General features: G+C 43.6%; 1 protein-coding gene across 1 annotated transcript in view; it reads left to right on the forward strand.

Annotated features, from left to right (window-relative positions):
* LOC108573710 (neurogenic locus Notch protein) overlaps positions 1-17,297 on the forward strand; it is a 57,956-nt gene extending 40,659 nt beyond the window's left edge. The window contains exons 2-7 of the mRNA XM_017936182.1: positions 9,362-9,905; positions 11,167-11,697; positions 12,092-12,324; positions 12,423-14,268; positions 14,353-16,136; positions 16,225-17,297. Coding sequence (XP_017791671.1) covers positions 9,362-9,905; positions 11,167-11,697; positions 12,092-12,324; positions 12,423-14,268; positions 14,353-16,136; positions 16,225-17,297 — 6,011 coding nt within the window. The remainder of the gene's footprint in view (positions 1-9,361; positions 9,906-11,166; positions 11,698-12,091; positions 12,325-12,422; positions 14,269-14,352; positions 16,137-16,224) is intronic.
* The last annotated feature ends 2,181 nt before the right edge of the window (positions 17,298-19,478 follow it).

Raw genomic sequence — 19,478 nt, forward strand, 5'->3', positions numbered from 1 at the left:
CGAATCACCGTCGAAACAGCAAAAAATCTCTCATTTCGCCGTGCAGAATATTCACACTCACACTGGAGCGCGTGTACTCGCGTTCGTTAAGCGAGGTTCTAAACGTAAATGCACCGATCGAGGAGTAAGGAGGACGGAAGAGGAGGACGAGGACAGGTGAGAGGCGCTCTCGATGCAGAAGGAAAGGGTTGGAGGAGGATGGATCGCGGATAGTGCATCCGCGAGCCGTGTGTTAGGTTTCGCATAGTTTATCAATGCGCGTAGGCTGGTTCGAGAACACTGGCGAGGCAATAGATTACAATTATCCGAACACGCCTGGCCAAACGTGGGATTTGCCAACGCCAGACACAACCAACGACCGACGCGGATCGGATTCTCACCTCTTCTGTGCCTCCCGCCAAACCGGCATTCGTTCATTTTTTACCATCGTTTTCTTCTTTCCCTCCGCCGCGAACGAGGAAGAACGAACGGGAGAAATTGAATTTATGTAGCAGGTACCTGAAGAGATTATGATTAGTTCAAAGTAACGCGACGTTATGGTCAATCGTCTTATTCTTCCTCTCTGCTCACTTCTTTTTATCAACCGGTTGATGTTCCATTGGGTGAGTTTGTAACACGGTAGCTGAAGTGTTAGATGTAGGGTAATTCCGGGAGAGACGGACCAGGCAAGTATTTCCTACATTATCCGCCATATGTGGAACACGTCAGTATTCTTTGGCTCTCTCAGTGTTTTGTCTTCCATATCTGGCGGATAAATGTAGGAAATACTTGCCTGGTCCGTCTCTCCCGAAATTACCCTGTCAATGAAAGATAGCTTATTTTTTATATATATCAACCTGTCTTAACCCTAGAGCGGTCTTCGGGTCTTTTTTGACCCACCGCCTTTTTATATTTTTAGTAATTTTTGCTGTTATCACGTTTACGTTCCTTAACATTATTTTAAACGTTTATTGTCTAGGTTCGTATGTCGCGTTGGAAACAAAAATTACTACACAAGGGGGCTTAGGTCCTTTTTCACCCAAAAGTCTTGAGTGTACAGTCAAAACGAAGACCGCTCTAAGGTTAATCATGATATGAATTATGGATCATATTGGAATCACATTTAATTCGTCCATAGATCATAGAAGATAATTGAACAAATATTTAAATGAACACGTGAATGAAAAATAAATACAATACAGTAAATTATAGATAAATCTTTGATTGTCTGGTGACAATGGAATTTGAATAATATGATTCATTGCACAATTCGATTTATTTATACAACCTGTGTGTATAGTTTCTGATTTGAACGATTGAAAGGGAGATAAGAAAATCCTCGAGCTTAATTTAGATATCACTATGCATAGTGATTGAAAGGCTTAGAACGATTCAGGGACAATTTATAAAATTCTGTTGAGTCAACGATCGAATGCAAACTACTAATTCTTCTCGATACAGCTGAGTCCTCGAGGAATTCTTTCGCATTGTTCCGCAATCTCCGATACCGTTACTCGGTGCCGCGGTTCGATTTCTGCCTGATTCGTTTCCGTATCGCGGAAACGATCCCAGGACCAAGGTCTAGGCAATGTGGAATCTAGTCATCATCTTCATCATCGTTCAAGCACACGTGATCCAGCGGCGTGCTCTCCTACGCAGGTCCCCAGAATCACATCGCCATTGTTGCGCCAGTGTCGAGGTCAAATTCGACGCGATCTATCCACTTCTGCATTGTGCCTGCTTATGGATCTTTGCAGTCTTCTTTCGTGGTATTGGAGAAAATTGAGCGTAGAGTGAAGGATCTTCGTGAATTCAGTTTCATCGAGGTCTTCGAGATTTTGATGTGAACCGCTTGTGGATCTTTCTTTGGTTAGAGATCTTTGCAATCCTTTCTAGTGGCATTGAAGATAATTTAGTGTGGAGTTACGGATCTTCGTGAATTTAGTTTCATCGAGGATTTCTAGATTTTAATGTAAATTTGTTTTAGATCTTTATCTGCTTATGGATCTTGGCAATCTCCTTTTTTGGCATTGAAGAAAATTTCATTTAGAGTTAAGGATCTTTGTGAATTTAATTTCATCGAGGTCTTCGAGATTTTGATATAAATTATTTATGGATCTTTCTCTGGTTATAGATCTTTTCAATCTTTCTTAACGATATTCGAGAAAATTTAGTGTCGAGTCAAGGACCTTTGTGAATTTAGTTTCATCGAGAATTTCAATATTTTAATATAAACTCTTCGTAGATCTTTCTCTAGTTATAGATCTTTGCACTCTTTTTTAGAGATATTGGAGAAAACTTAGTGTAGAGTCAAGGATCTTCTTGAATTTAATTTCATCGAGAATTTCAATATTTTAACATAAACTGTTCATAGATCTTTCTCTGGTTATAGATCGTTGCAATATTTTCTTTAGTGGTATTGGAAAAAATTTAACGTAGAGCTGAAAATCGTGAATTTAGTTTCACCGAGGACTCCGAGATTTTGTGCACCGTATATTTAAAAAAATTAAGAACGAATCGTAAACAGAGCAAGGTAGCATTAACACATCCCTGAATCACCATGTTGATGACGTTTATCACAGGATGCATATATTTTTCGAGGAAAGCACCGGCTGCTGCACTATTCCAGACGAAATAGGAGGGGTTTCTTTTTATAAAAAGGCCTGCGGTCTTCTTCTAAAATCAGGGTTCAAATACTCTGAAAGTTAGAGTCCAGAAAAAACTTCAACGTGGCCACGAATCGACGATTAAATCCTTTCGAATTGATTACACCTTCTCTCGATCTAAATTGCATATTTATTCTTTTTACAACCGGCCACCGCTTTCTAAAACCTTTTCACAGGGTATACGTGCTCTTCCTGTTTCCTTTAAGTGCATTATTAAATTAAGCCTAAGTCGGTTATTAAATGAAACCTGAAATTAGCAGCGTGAACCACCGGTCTGCTTTCTATTCTAATTTTTAAAAATGTAAATGAAAGAAACTTTGATCGAATGTTGATCATAGAGGCGGAAATTTAATTACAATGCCCTATAATGGACATCCGTTTCTTGGAAATATTTGGAAAGGAGGAAATACAGTAAATTCTCCACAAGTGTCAGTCCACAAGGAAGCTAAACCTGACACTTGTAGAGTCAGGGACTACGTTTTCGAGCCTCGCGCCCGCCTTTGTAGTTTGCCGAACGTAGACAAGGACAGACTTGTAGATTCGGCCCTACATTTGACTGACACTTGTAGAATCGGCCCTACATTTGACTGACACTTGTAGAATCGGCCCTACATTTGACTGACACTTGTAGAATCGGCCCTACATTTGACTGACACTTGTAGAATCGGCCCTACATTTGACTGACACTTGTAGAATCGGCCCTACATTTGACTGACACTTGTAGAATCGGCCCTACATTTGACTGACACTTGTAGAATCGGCCCTACATTTGACTGACACTTGTAGAATCGGCCCTACATTTGACTGACACTTGTAGAATCGGCCCTACTCATTGTTGCCCATAATCTTTCATTAATATTACTATTTTAGTTCATCGATGTCGAGGTACTTAAAAATTTTAATATCGAATAAGATGAAAATTTTTGATATCAACGTATTATAAAAATTACGGAACGTGATATTAAAAAGTTAAACAAATCAGAGGAAAATTACTGACAACGCGAAAAACGACTGTGCCTTGTTTTTTCGCATACAATCGAAGGATCGAATTGGAAAATCGAAAGAGGATAGAAACGGTCAGCTATGAAAATGTAAAGAGTCATTCCGTCACGTGAATTTTTTCTATTTCTGTCCAACTGTGGGAAGCGGGGAAACAGTACCGATATGAAAATCGTGGTGAAAGACAATGGCGTGTTAACTCAGCGTTGAAAAATGTTTCTGCCGCTGCAACCCCGCCTCCTTGTGTCCCGGGACGTCTTTAATAATTCAAACGATACGCGTTTCTGCGGGCGTATTCGTATGGAAATACGCGGACTGTGTCTCTCGACATCGATAGAACCACGCTCGATTCTTTTTCACCATTTATTTGCATGTGCAACAGTACTGGGAATTTTCAATTGTTTCGAAAGGAGAACGAAACTTCTGCGTTCGATTCTCGAAACTTTGTCGCTTAACAGTTTTCTTTCTCTGACTAATGTTTTAATCGTCAAACAGAAATTGATTGGAAATTGAAAATTGACAACTGAATCATTTAACTTCGATATTTCCAATTTCATTTTTCCCGTTAAATCGCGCGATATCGAAAATTGAAAATTGACAACTGACTCGTTTAACTTCAACATTTCCAATTTTATTTTTCCCTTTAAATCGTGCGATACTGAAAATTGGCAACTGAAATTTTCTTTTCCCCTTTAAATCGTGTTATTTAAAATCTTCGCAAATCTTCTTTTTATATACAAAGAAAAATTAGGATATAAAGATACTATTACCTTTGAGACATAGTTACTATTCCTTGGAAGATTGTAATAGACGCCGGTATGGAATTAAATACGCAGATTTCTCGAAAGAGAAAAATCAGTGCACGCTGCTCAATGATTCATGACGTTCGTAAATTCGTTGCGTACAGAGCCCTTAAGGATTCGAGAGGAAGCGACGAGGATCCGCCGCGACAGTACGTGCGCTCACAACTGAATTAGCCGCATCATTGTCTGAATGAGAAAAGAGACAGAGAAATATTAAGTGAATGTAAATACGGTAAAAATCCATGCGTCATCCGGTTGACGATCGCCGTCGATATTTCCGAGGGCAAATATCCAAGTAATCGATGATATGTTCGTTGAAATAACGCTAATCGATGAACTGTTGAACAACAAATATCGCGAAATTGATCTTTTCAAAAGTTTAGGATACGCTTCATTTTGAATTCTAAAGAAATACACGTTTCCACATAGAAATATAAATGTTAAACAAGTGTAGGAGTCCACAATTTTTGTTTCGATATAATATAGACAAAATTTATCGTTTAAACATTCTTTTCAAATGCAATATAGGCGGAGTCCATCATTTTTTATTTTTCAATATTAAATTAAATATAATATACACTACCGGCCAAAAAATTCGCAGAAAAAAGTCGAGCAGCTTTAAGAATTTTTTAACGAATTTTGTATCATTCAAATCGATCGATATGAGATAAATTGCTATTTATCTCCACAATACCAATATCAAGTCTATGAAAAATTAGTAGCAGATTCGGTACCGATGACAATCGGGAGGTGATTCGAAACTTTTGGCCGGCAGTGTATGCAGAAAAATTGCAAAACGTGGAGTTGTCGGTAAAACACCAGTCATGTGCTTTGGTACTATTATAAAATCAGAAAAATTGTGGAAAGTGTAATCAGTTTGGCCTCCGAACGGTTCAAACATGGAATTTAGAAGTTTCAAATAAGTTGACTAAATAATACGCTTCATTTGAAAATTACAAAAATCCTGTCCATACATATTTCAACGAGTACATCGAATCATTTAGAATTTCAGATAGTTCTTTTCTCCTTGGGAAAATAAATTCCTCTCCGACGATTTCGGTATTTGTCTAACATAGCATTTGCCGTTCGTTCGAACCTTTATAACGCGGAAGGCCAAGCAGCCCGACCGATAACTTTCTCCCATTGAGAAGTCCGCCATACACGGGCAAGGAATCTATCGATAGTCGTGCTTGGGATTCATTACTGAATTCCCTGGCGTATTCTTCTAAATTAGTTCTCCTCCAATTAAACGGACGCCATTTTGGTCGCGTCTCGAGTCACCGGAAGTTTTCAGCCAGAGCTTTCTGAATTCAATTCTGACGAACTATGATCGATGTACAGAATGAGCCGCGTAAAAAGATTGAATTACGGAAGTACGAGAAAATTTGTGTAATTAATTTAAACGATCTCGAAGTGTGAATAACATAAAAGAAAAATTTTAATTTTTACCATAGTGGTCATTCTCGAGACTTGTAAAAATGAAAAATATTCAACGGCATAATCTTTGCAGAAAAGAAAGAATCCTCGTTCCAGAAAATAAAACGATACTGTGTATTACCGAAGCAGTTAAGTTAAATGGGTTTTAATATCGCATAAAAATCCCTCGAATTACACTACGCGTTTACTGTTAATTAACCGTTTAAGTGTAAAGCTGAAAACTGGAACCATTTCCATGAGACTGTAAAAGGATAAATTCTGAAAGAAAAAAAGATGCTCGTAAGGTGAATTAAAAGAGAAAAAAAACAAAAAAAAAATAGCTGCTTCTGGAGAGCGCCATTTCGATAAGTTATTTAATCCGATCGATGTAATTTATTCAGACTGGGATTATCGTAATTTAATTAGACCACCTGGAGCGGGAACGCGTCGCGTGCAAATGCATCCGTGTAACTTCTCCGATGCTTGTTTCTTCGCTCCCCTTTCCTATCTTCCTTGAAAATTACGACGTCGTCGACGTGATGCAATTCGTCCTGGCTACCGTACCTTGTGTACGAATCAGCTTTTATTATCCTCGCGATGCAAACAGAAACAGGGGTAGCTTATAGTCATTAAGACCACCTGGTGCAACCGCCATAATGAATATTCCGCGAATACACAACAGGGAATGGCTGTTGAACCTTGGGAAATCTCGTGCAAATCGAACAAGTTTGATGAATTCATTTCTTCTGCTTGCGTCTTGGGTTTTTGTTCATCTAACGATTCGAGGTCTTCGCGCACTTCTACTGAGAATTTCAGTTTTTGTCGGTGGCTTGGAAGAGGTTTCTTTGCAATCCATATTTTCGTACGTCAATACTGTTCAAATGTTAGAAGATAGAAGATCTCGACGACTTTATCGATTTTCAATTTTTTCAAAGGGGGAAGTTGTCAGTTAGCCTATAAATGAAAGAGGATCGTCCAAAATAATGGATATAGTATTCATCTGGAAATACGCTATACAGTAAATTCTCTACAAGTGTCAGTCAGTTTAGATTCTACAAGTGTCAGTATAGATGGTCCTACGCCTAGGTCTGCGTCATTGCTGCGCCTATGTTATCCTCGCTCGCTGTCAGTCAAGCATGTAACGCTACACTACTCGGTTTCTTTTACGAGATTTCACGGCTGGACAATTCATAATAGAAAAATATAATGTAGGACCGATTCTACAAGTGTCAGTCAAATGTAGGGCCGATTCTACAAGTGTCGGTCAAATGTAGGGCCGATTCTACAAGTGTCAGTCAAATGTAGGGCCGATTCTACAAGTGCCAGTCAAATGTAGGGCCGATTCTACAAGTGTCAGTCAGACGGCAGGCCAATTCTCCAACTGGCAGTCAAACGGTAGGCCGACTCTATGTAATGTAATACAGGGCGTCTGTTTTATCTCAATACAGTGAAATATCTGGCGTGACAATGAACGTGTTGTTTAAATTATGTCGTGTTTGATGTCATTTTCATCAGAAAAATCTCATCAATATGTTAAGAAAAATTTCGGGATAAAAAAGTTTTATTCGCTGTCTTTGTCTACGTTCGGCAAACTACAAAGGCGGGCGCGAGGCTCGAAAACGTAGCCCTGACTCTACAAGTGTCAGGTTTAGATTCCTTGCGGACTGACACTTGTGGAGAATTTACTGTATTTCTTTTAGAGTATCTTCAATTTTTTGTTTACAATTTGAGAATATAAAGCGTGGCTTCCTCCACAAACTGATTTTCCCAAAATTGCTTCCTACGAGAACGACAAATCGCCTTTCAACAATAAACACTTCAATTAGTAACGATACTTCCGCTAAAAATCTCACTCTGCCGCTCTTAACGTCTCGCAACACCAAACAAAATTCTTCAACCACCACTTGCGTCGTATTCACGAAACCTCGACTGGTTTCTTCCAAACAAATTGGTCCAGGGCGAAAATGGCAGGCATCCAGGGAACGTCAACCGGTGGTTTCGTCAACGTCAATCAGCCTTCACTCACGGCTTCCACGAACCGCGATAATCATCGACCGAGTTCTAATTACCGGCGATAATTGGCGTGATTATCGGTGCTCGCGGATCACCGTTCAGGTCGGATAAGAAAGCGAGAGGAAAAAAGCGCAAAGAGTCGATCGATCAAAGATGCAATTAACGCTGAACCAGGGCCTGGCCCATCTAGATCTCCTATCCACGCTTGCTGTTGCGTCTAATTGAGGCTAATTGCCATGGTCGCCCGGACTGACGACTTTATCCTCTTCGACTTCGAGGATGTTTGTAATTTCGAGGATTGCCTTTAACGCGAAAAAAAGCGGTTTCCTCCGAATGATCGCCGGGGTGGAGGCTATGGCGTTACACCTCTTCAAACCAGCTCGATCGAGAGAAAATTCTCTTTGGAATCTGCTTACGAATCCGTGGCAGGAAGTACCTATAGGTTCGTGCAAAACCACTGAAAATTGTTCGCCAACGGAATAATAGGCGCCATTTTTGAAGGAAGCTATTAATCCTGAATTTTTTATGCTTCGTTGGACTGGATGATGAGATGTTACTTTACCGTTCCGTGCTTGTTAGTCGTCGTAAATTGGCGTTTCGTGGAATTTCGGTGTAAACAGATTGAAAGATTGTATGGTTAATCGTATCGAACGGCGTTACGGTGATTATGGAGGGAAGAGAGATTCAGGGAGGTGATTTTAGAGGGTTGTTTTAATTCCTCTGTAGTTTTAACCCCTTGTTTCGTGATTCTTTTATGACTACATATGTTTGTCTTAGCTTCTGACCTAACTTAACAAAATGTAGTATTTAGACAGTAGTGATCTAAATTTATAAAGAATATTTCACTAATTAAGAATATCTGACCATTGTGATAATTAACCCTTTGCAGTTGAGCAACGACATTAAATAGTTGTCACTTGGTAAATAATTGTGCAAGACAGAGAGCAGATCTATGGGCCTCCGTAGTGAAATAAATAATACATTGAATATTTAAATAAAATAGTACAGTGCATTTCTACGTTAGTTTGAAAAAATTTGAAAGGTCAGATTTGCAATCTTTCCTACAGCAAAGGGACCTCCGAGTGCAAAGGGTTAATTTATTCAATCTTCTAGAACAATTTCATCCTTAATTTTCGTTTCCAAACACATCCTTTCCCATTTATAGGAAACTGAGAGGTGCAAAATTACACAGAATGCAGGTAATATGAAAATATATCCAAATTACAGTGCTTTTTATAGTAGATGAAATAATTTTCTACCGAAATTTTATTCGATATTCTCAAAAATATGAACTTGCATAAAAATCCGCAGACCGCTTACTGTCAGCCAAATCGATAGACTCGTCACTTTCAGTACCAGCAAAGATCCTTCAATTCTGCCAAGTGTTCCAATCGAAGTCCAGGACCCAAAGTTCCCAATTCGCGTTACCAAAGACTCCAACCCCGAGGAAACCTCTCACCAAGCATTCTCGTTCTTTCTTTCCAGGTTTCACGGGTACCCAGTGTGAAATCGACATCGACGAGTGCGCCGCAAAACCGTGCTTGAACGGCGGCATATGCACCGATCTGATAAACTCCTTCAAATGCACTTGCGCGAACGGTTTCGCCGGTTCTCATTGCCAGATCAACATAGACGACTGCGCCTCATCGCCGTGCAAGAACGGTGGCAGTTGCCAGGACTCCATAGCGAAGTACACGTGCGACTGCCCGCCAGGATTCACAGGAGCCTCGTGCGAGACGAACATCAACGACTGCCAATCGAATCCATGCCACAGCGGCACCTGCATCGACGGCGAGAACAGCTTCAGCTGCAACTGCTTTCCAGGATTCACCGGGAAATTGTGCCAGACGCAGATCGACGAGTGCGAGAGCAATCCATGCCAGTTTGGAGGAAGGTGCGAGGATCGTATTAACGGGTACCAATGTATTTGTAGGCCTGGAACGTCTGGGACGAACTGCGAAGTGAACGTGAACGAATGCTATAGTAATCCGTGTAGGAACGGGGCGAGATGCATCGACGGGATCAACAGGTGAGTCAGTGGATTCTTGATTATGGTTGGGGTCGTCTACGGGGAATTGGAAGCTTTCGATGAGACTGTTAACGCATATTTGCTGATACACGGTGTGTTAGGTCGTTGCAGATGAAATGATCGAGGTGTTGACGAGTAACTTTTTAAATATTAGTATTTATCAATCGGAGAATGATCTATGATGCTTATGTTATGCGAGGTGATTTGTACTTTGTTTTAAATCCTCTATAACGTTAGGTGACTTGGAACGTTAGGTGTCTATTGATGTATATTTCATGGTCTCGTTTTATTTGATTTCCTTTCGGGCAAAATCAATTTTTGTCCAATTACAAAGGGAGCAGTGCAGTTTGATCAGCAATCTGCTGTTCGAGAGTGAAACAATTGGACGATTTTGCGTTAGCTTCGAGCTGTAAATTGACGTACTTATAACAAGTTAGGTGTATTTAAGAACGAAATTCTCAAATCGGTCATTTCACATGTAGCAGCCTAATATCTATCGATGGGAATTAGTTGACCTGAGACTTTTTCGTAAGATGAACGCTAACTTGACACAATGTGATTGGTATTTTGTAAATATGATTTTTATCAGATTCTTTGGTAAAGTTTGAATTAAAATATGACGTTTCTTGGTGAACTTTCAATTCAGGTTAAGTCAACATTGACCCTTCCGTGAGTGAATTAGTTTTTTGAAAGAATTTCTTATTTATCTACAGATTATCACGTCTATAAGGAACACTAAATTCAAATCAATCTTTGTTCGAGTATGTAAGTGATAGAAAGGGTTAACTCAGTATAACAATTTTATCGAGAACAGTGCATTGATTCGGTAAAATGAACCTCTACTCCTAGTCGGTATTTTTAATTTCTCGGTGAAGTTTAACTTTGATTACCAATTTGAAAGCAAACTGCATCGACGATCGCAGAATCCAAAAATTCCAATCAAATTCCCAAATTCTTGTTCATTCTACCCCCGAAAAAGGTTCTCATCGTCGATAAAAGAAAACACCCAGCGAAGAAAATCAAGTTACAAAACACGAGCGCAAATCAAACGAACTTATTATCAGAATCTGGCAAAATTGAGCCACCAAGGGTGGTCCGTTTTCTCCCCCCTCCCCTCCTCTGTCACTCACACGTTTCAACCGATGAAAACGAGACGGAAGAAGTCCCCGTATCGCGAAAATACCCAATCTGGCAAAATCTGTTTCCGCTCTAACCTTGTCGTTGCTTCCATCCTCAGTGGACACGGTGTGTTTCCTTTCAGGTACTCTTGCGAGTGCGAGCCAGGCTTCACAGGGCATCACTGCGAGACGGACATCAACGAGTGCGCGAGCAACCCTTGCGCGAACGGTGGACGATGCATAGATCTGATAAACAGCTTCCGGTGCGAGTGTCCTCGCGGCTACTACGACGCTAGATGCTTGAGCGACGTGGACGAATGCGCCAGCAATCCTTGCGTGAACGGTGGCACCTGCGAGGACGGTGTCAACCAGTTCATCTGTCACTGTTTGCCAGGCTACGGCGGCAAGAGATGCGAGGCGGACATCGACGAGTGCGGCTCGAATCCTTGCCAGCACGGTGGCACATGCAACGACCACCTGAACGGGTACAGTTGCAAGTGTCTGGCCGGTTACGCCGGCACGAACTGTGAGACGAACATCGACGATTGCGCGAACAATCCTTGCCAGAATGGCGGTTCTTGCATCGACCTCGTCAACGACTACAAGTGTGTCTGCGAGCTGCCTCACACCGGCAGGAACTGTGAGGACAAGCTGGACCCTTGCTCGCCTAACAAGTACGGATTCGTATATCTCGCTTGACCGAACTTTACGAGGGAGTCTTTTCAGCCAGCGTTTGTCTGATGATTCGTGGAAGGATTGATTTGGAGAATGTTTTCTCGGAGATTTTATTTGGGAACTCTGTAGAGCGCAGAGAGAGAGAGAGAGAGAGAGAAAGAGAGAGATAATTTCGTCAACTTAAGATTAGAAGTAGAAAATTCAACTCTGTTTTATAGATTCTGCATAATTTATCGAGCATGTTGTTACACAGAATGACGATTTCATTGCCGACCGTGCACAAGACTGCGATGTTTTCAAACTATTTTCGTTAACGTCAACTCTGTGTTATTTTACTGCTCGTTGTTGTTCTTTCTCTGGAGCGATTGTAACAATTCTGCTTTATGGTTACAGATGCCTTCACGGTGCGAAGTGCTCGCCATCCTCGAACTTCCTCGACTTCGCCTGCACTTGCACGGTCGGCTACACTGGTAGATTATGCGACGAGGACGTCGACGAGTGTGTAATGACGTCTCCGTGTAGAAACGGGGCTACTTGCAGGAACACCAATGGCTCTTATCAATGCGTCTGTGCGAAAGGATACGAAGGACGAGATTGTATCATTAACACCGACGATTGCGCTTCCTGTAAGTATAAAACGTCGAATTTCTAACTTACCATAGTCTTGTGACTTCCGAGAAACTTTCACAGGACACTGTGTAACACAAGCTTTTCTAATTTTCAGTCCCCTGTCAGAATGGTGGCACTTGTTTGGACGGTATCGGTGACTATACCTGCCTCTGCGTGGACGGTTTCAGCGGTAAACACTGCGAAATCGACGTGGACGAATGCTTGTCGCAACCGTGTCAAAACGGTGCTGTTTGTAAGGAATACGTGAACTCGTACACTTGCCAGTGTCAGCTCGGATTCTCCGGTATAAATTGTCAGACGAACGACGAGGATTGCACGGACAGTAGTTGCATGAACGGTGGCAAGTGTATCGACGGTATCAACAACTATACTTGCGTCTGTAAACCTGGTTACACAGGTTCGAACTGTCAGTATCGTATCAACGAATGCGACAGCTCTCCTTGCTTAAACGGCGCCACTTGCCACGATCACGTTCAGTATTACACCTGTCACTGTCCATACGGGTACACCGGAGCTAGATGCGACCAGTACGTCGACTGGTGCGTGGATAATCCTTGTGAAAATCAGGCTACCTGTGTCCAGCACAAGAATAAGTACCACTGTAACTGCTCGCCCGGTTGGACTGGCAAAGTTTGCGACGTTGAAATGGTATCTTGCAAGGATGCGGCTATAAGGAAAGGAGTACCGGAGAAGAACCTCTGTAACAACGGCACGTGCGAGGACATAGGTAACAGTCACCGTTGTCACTGTCTCGAAGGATACACAGGATCGTATTGTCAAGAGGAAGTGAACGAGTGCGACTCTGCTCCTTGTCAAAACGGCGCGACCTGTAAGGATCTCGTTGGATCGTATCAGTGTCAGTGCACGAAAGGTTTCCAAGGGCAGAACTGCGAGCTTAACGTGGACGATTGCAGGCCTAATCCTTGTCAGAACGGCGGTACATGTCACGATCTTATCAGTAACTTCAGTTGCTCTTGTCCACCTGGCACTTTGGGCTTCATATGCGAGCTGAACGTCGACGACTGCGCTATCGGTACTTGTCACAACAACGGAACGTGCACCGACAAGGTTGGCGGCTTTGAATGCAAATGTCCACCGGGTTTCGTGGGACCTAGGTGCGAGGGAGATATCAACGAATGTCTCTCCAATCCGTGTGCTTCGCCAGGTACGCAAGATTGCGTGCAACTGGTCAACAACTATCACTGCAACTGCAAACCCGGCTACATGGGGCGTCACTGCGAGGTGAAAGTGAACTTCTGCGACAGTTCACCATGCCAGAACGGTGGTGTTTGCACCGCGAAACAAGCTGGACACACTTGCCTTTGTCCCAGTGACTATTATGGAAACAACTGCGAGTTCGCGGGTTCCTATTGCGATAGAGAGCCTTGCTTGAATGGAGGTACCTGCAGAGTGGCTGAAACTGATGTTGGATACAGATGCTATTGTCCTCCTGGAACAACTGGAACTCACTGTGAGATCGACGCTAGGGATGAATGTGCCAGTAATCCGTGTCAACAGTCTAATGCCGTTTGCAAGAATCTTCTTGGTGATTATGCCTGTGACTGTCCGCCTAAATGGACAGGCAAGAACTGTGAAATTTACGACCCTAACTATGGAGGAGGAATCTTTGGCAGTCCTAATTCGAACGTTCCAAAAACTATGAATGCGTATGATCTTGATCTGGAATTGGAGAGAAAGAAATGCATTGAGAATAGATGCGAGGAGAAGTCTGGTAACCATCATTGCGACGAGGAATGTAACAGATACGCTTGCAACTTTGATGGAAACGACTGTTCATTGGGCATCAATCCCTGGCGCAATTGCACTGCTCCTATCAACTGTTGGGACTTTTTCATGAACGACGTTTGCGACGAAGTTTGCAACAATGCTCAGTGCCTGTTTGATGGAAGAGACTGCGAGAGAAAGTTGGCCCCATGCAAGTAAGTGAACTTATCATTATTGGACCAGGTGTAAACAGAATTTTTCATTGGTAACTTTGTCTAATTATTGTTTTATTTTTACAGTCCCATCTACGATGCCTACTGTCGCAAGCACTATGCCAATGGCCACTGTGATTACGGCTGCAACAACGAAGAATGTAACTGGGACGGTCTCGACTGTGACAGAGAGCCACCATCTCTAGCAGAAGGTGTGATCTCCGTAGTGGTAAGGATGGACATGCAAACGTTCCGCTCAAACGTAGTGGCCTTCCTGAGAGACATTGGCCACGAATTAAGAACCACGTTAAGAGTGAAACAAGACGAGCTTGGAAACAACATGATATACCCCTGGAAAAGAGAAAGAGATCCTGGTTTGCAAACTAACATCTTTGGCCGACCAACCACGATCTACACCAACACTCAAAGCGGCGTGATCGCCTATTTGGAAATCGACAACAGAAAATGTACCGTCACCCAAGGAGCAGTATGTTTCCCTTCAGCCAACGAGGCAGCAGAATACCTTGCAGCCACTGCATCCAAACACTCCCTATCCCGAAACTTCCCCATCGAACAAGTTCGAGGTGTAGTTGGTCCGCAAGGTCCAGAGTATCCCGATACCCCAACCAACTACAAGTATGTCTTCATCGGAGTCGTGATCGTGGTACTTGGAGGAATGTTAGTCGGTGTCCTTGTCACGGCGCAAAGGAAACGTGCAGTGGGAGTCACCTGGTTCCCAGAAGGATTCCTGCGCACCAACAGCGGCAGCGGACAACGTCGTAGATCAAGAAGACGCGGTCCAGACGGTCAGGAGATGAGGAACTTGAACAAACAGCCTTCGGTGAACTGCATGGATCTTGACGTAGGAAATGGTAGAGCGCAGCAATGGTCGGACGATGAATCAGATCTCCCACCTTCGAAGAGGATGAGGGCAATAGAGCCTGGATACGCCAGCGATCACACTGCCATTACGGATTACGAAGAAACAGAACCTCGAATGTGGACTCAACAACACTTGGACGCGGCAGAGATACGCAGACCTGACGCTGGTGTCTTGACACCGCCTAGCCTCGAACATGGCCAAGACGTAGACGCCAGAGGACCTTGTGGAATGACACCATTGATGGTAGCTGCTGTACGAGGCGGAGGATTGGACACAGGAGAAGAGGAGGATGAGAGCGACGGTACAGCCGCGGTGATCGCTGATTTAGTTGCTCAGGGAGCAGACCTGAACGCTACCACAGACAAGAGTGGCGAGACGTCTCTTCATCTGGCGGCCAGGTACGCCAGAGCTGACGCAGCGAAGAGGCTCCTCGACGCGGGAGCAGACGCCAACTCTCAGGACAACACCGGCAGGACGCCTCTTCATTCCGCCGTCGCTGCCGATGCAATGGGAGTTTTCCAGATACTGTTAAGGAACAGAGCGACAAATCTGAACGCTCGTATGCACGATGGAACAACTCCGTTGATCCTGGCCGCTCGTTTGGCCACCGAAGGCATGGTGGAGGATCTCATAAACGCGGACGCTGACATTAACGCAGCTGACAACAGTGGCAAAACCGCTCTCCACTGGGCTGCAGCTGTCAATAATGTCGACGCTGTGAACATACTTCTCGTCCACGGCGCGAACAGAGACGCCCAAGACGACAAGGACGAAACACCGTTGTTCCTCGCCGCCAGGGAAGGCAGTTTCGAAGCTTGTAAAGCGTTGCTCGACACGTTTGCCAACAGGGAGATCACCGATCATATGGATCGATTACCTAGAGACGTGGCCAGCGAGAGATTACACCACGATATCGTGAGATTATTGGATGAACACGTGCCTAGATCGCCGCAAATGGTGAACGTGATACCAAACGGTCCTCTAATGGGTAAGGATCCTTTCGTTACATTCCTGAAATATATACATGTCGTATACAGATTCAGTGGAATTAAAACTCCCAATTCTTTTTCCTACAGGCTCCCCAAATCACCCACAACTCATCACGCATCCTACGGTGATCGGTTCCGCCCCGAAGCAAGCAAAGTCCAAGAAGCGGCCAAAAACAGGGACAACGGGGAATCCAAACAGTCCCGAATCGGAAGGCGGTGTGGTAGTAGTGAGGCGAAAACCGTCGGTAAAAAAGCCACCGGCAAAGCGCGGCGCTCAGCCCCCAAACCAAGAGATTCCTCAAGGTGCGGAGGGCGCAGAGGGAAATCTACCGAGTCCCTACGACAGTGCGAGCCTGTACAGCAACGCGCTTCCGTTAGTGGGTCACACGGCAACGGCGAAGCAACCGCCGCCGTACGAGGACTGCATAAAGGGCCAGTCCATGCAGGGCCTTCAACAGTTAGGCCTGGACACGTTCACGACCAACTACGGGTTGCCTAACTTTCACGACCAACTGCTAGCGCCGCACCAGCGGCAGGCGCAGGGTATGGTGAACACATTGTCGCCGCCTTATAGCAATCAGTCACCGCCACACTCGGTGCAGTCGAACATGACCCTGTCGCCACAGGCGAGCTACATGGGCTCGCCATCCCCGGCGAAAAGTAGGCCGTCGTTGCCTACTTCCCCCACCCATATTGCTGCCATGAGACAGGCGACGCATCAGAAGCACGGTGGCATGCCACCGGTGGGTTTCGACTTCGAGAATCTCCCCTACTCGTCGAGTCAGCAGCAACAACAGCAGCAACAGCAACAGCAGCAACAGATGCAGCAGACGCAACAGCAGATCCAGCAGCAGCAGCAGCAACAACAACAGAGCACGCAGCAGCAGCAACAACAGCAACAGCAAGCTCAACAACAAACGCAACAATACTACCAGTACTTGACGCCACCTTCCCATCATTCTGGGCCAGATGTGACGCCGCAACATCTAATGCAAGCGCCGGAAAGCTTCCCGACACCGTCCCCGGACAGTCCAGGCCACTGGTCCTCCAGTTCGCCGCACTCGAACAGTGATTGGTCCGAGTGCATGGCGTCGCCGAACGCGTACGGCGCCGGAGCCGCTCACCAAAGCAATAAGGGCTCCGAGGCGATCTACATATGAAGGCGGCGATGCTCTCTTGCTCGCGCGAGTAAGTCGTAAGCCGTGAGAAACGGCACGCACTAGAACTGTGATTAACTCGTCGAGTTCGAGGGCGATTCTCGCCGATGATGTATTTCTTTTCTCTCTCTTTTTGTTGTTGAATGGGCATCTCTGTGTGTGGGAGAGATCCATACGACGAACGCTCTCTCTAAGGTCAATTAGTTTAACGATGCGCCGGTGCCGTTTCGTGTCTTGCTACGGGGGAGCATCAGCGAATGCGTACACTACTACAACAGCTCTATATATACATATAGATATTTATGAATATAAATATAGATGGATAATTATATATGTATATGTATGCGAGGAGATATTTTTGTTCTTCGAACGAAGGAGGACACAGCACATATACACATACGCACAAGCACACACCGTTTACGTAGGTCGTTCAACGATTGTGCCTTTTTTCTTGGAGAGCGAAAACGACGGTTTAAATAGGAATAACGATACGTGATCGAGATATATAGTAGACGATGTACTCTGCAAAATCTGCTCGTGCATCCACGGCTCAACGAACAATGGTGCCTTCGACTTGCCACAGTGTGAAGACCCGATAGACAGTTCTTTCTTTTTAAAATAATAATAAGGAACGAGACCTTGCTATCTACAATAGTATTGTACATAGGACAATATATGGATTACGGAGAATCGTTCACGCTGACACGAGTGTGTTCGACGGGGACCACTAATAGAGTGTAATATGTAATATTCTATTTAAATATGTAACGCACAACATTTTTCATGAACGGGGAAAAGAAGGAGAGATCGTATTTTTTTTTTTTTTTGTCCGGATCGATGCGCGCGAAGAGCTTCGATCGACTCGCGAGAGAGAGGCACTGTTCGACGTCTCTGTAACACGTGAAACAGCGTAGAGAAGCAGAATAGGAGAATCCGAACGAAGTTACACTGCGTCCAACAGAATATCGAGAATCGTGCCTTCGAATATCGTAGGGTATAAGGAATTCTTGCGTAGGTAAATCTATTAAATTATGTGTCTTGATGAAACGCAGCGTTTCCAAATGGCCTTTCAACACCGATTTATCACCGATTCGCGCGAGGCATACTATTACATGTAAGATACAAAGGCAACGTAATTTTTGTACGGTCGACGGGAGCCTCAGAGAATTCGTCTTCACCCCGCGAACCAATCGTTCCATACACAGACATTCCATTCGAGTGACGCGCTATTTTTCATCTTTTTTTTAATATCTCTATTCTTTACTCCTATCGATTACTCAATAAGCGAGGAGTACCCGCGGATCGATTGATCAAATTTTCGTATGCTCATCTTAAAGAACGAGAACGAAGGAACGTCTGTCTGTCTGTACACGCTTTCTCTTCGTCTCTCTTTGCCGAAGAGATGAATTTTTCGAATGTTTAAAGATTTCGTTCGACGAAATATCCACGGGTACGTCTTGCGTTTTGCTATCTCTTGAATCATTTACTACTATTAACGAGCTAGCGTAATCGTTGATGTTAATTACCTTGTAAAAGCGTGCGCGTAAAATAGATTGCTGGTTTAAAATAAAATTAAGCACGAACGGGCGGTAAGACGATTCGCTGATCTCTCATCTGCCAAAGCCAAAACGAGAGAGAGAGAGAGTTTTTCTTCTAGATAAAAAGTGCGTAATCGGCTGCGTGACTAGATCTGGTGGTATGTACGCATAATAGGATTAGGCATTAATCGTAGATTGTTGCGAGAGAAAAGAGGCAATTATCGTCGATACTTCGAGGAAGATGAAGCTCGTGTGCGCTTTTGCAATATAATGTCCACCAGTGACGCGACAATTTATACAGAGACACCGATAATCATGTTTTCTTTTTTCTTTCGAATCTTTATCTCGTTCGCTTATTTTATTTTTTTTTTTTCTCTCTCTAAAAAGGAAATGTGTAAATACTCTCTTATATGTTTGTTTTTTCTCTCTCTATCGACTGCTGTCCCTTCACCATTCTGTCCGCTCATCTAACGTACTACCGAATACTTTTTTATATAATTGTCTTTTCTCTCGATTTTGTACAAAACTGTTTTTACATATTTTTTTATATTATGTAAGCTAGATTATCGATAGTTTGGTAAGGCGATTTCCCGCATAACAGTAATAACGTTTCCTTTTTATCGTATTATACTATGAATCATAGAGA

This window comes from Habropoda laboriosa, unplaced genomic scaffold (assembly GCF_001263275.1).
Source record: "Habropoda laboriosa isolate 0110345459 unplaced genomic scaffold, ASM126327v1 scaffold126, whole genome shotgun sequence".
NCBI classification, from domain to species: domain Eukaryota; kingdom Metazoa; phylum Arthropoda; class Insecta; order Hymenoptera; family Apidae; genus Habropoda; species Habropoda laboriosa.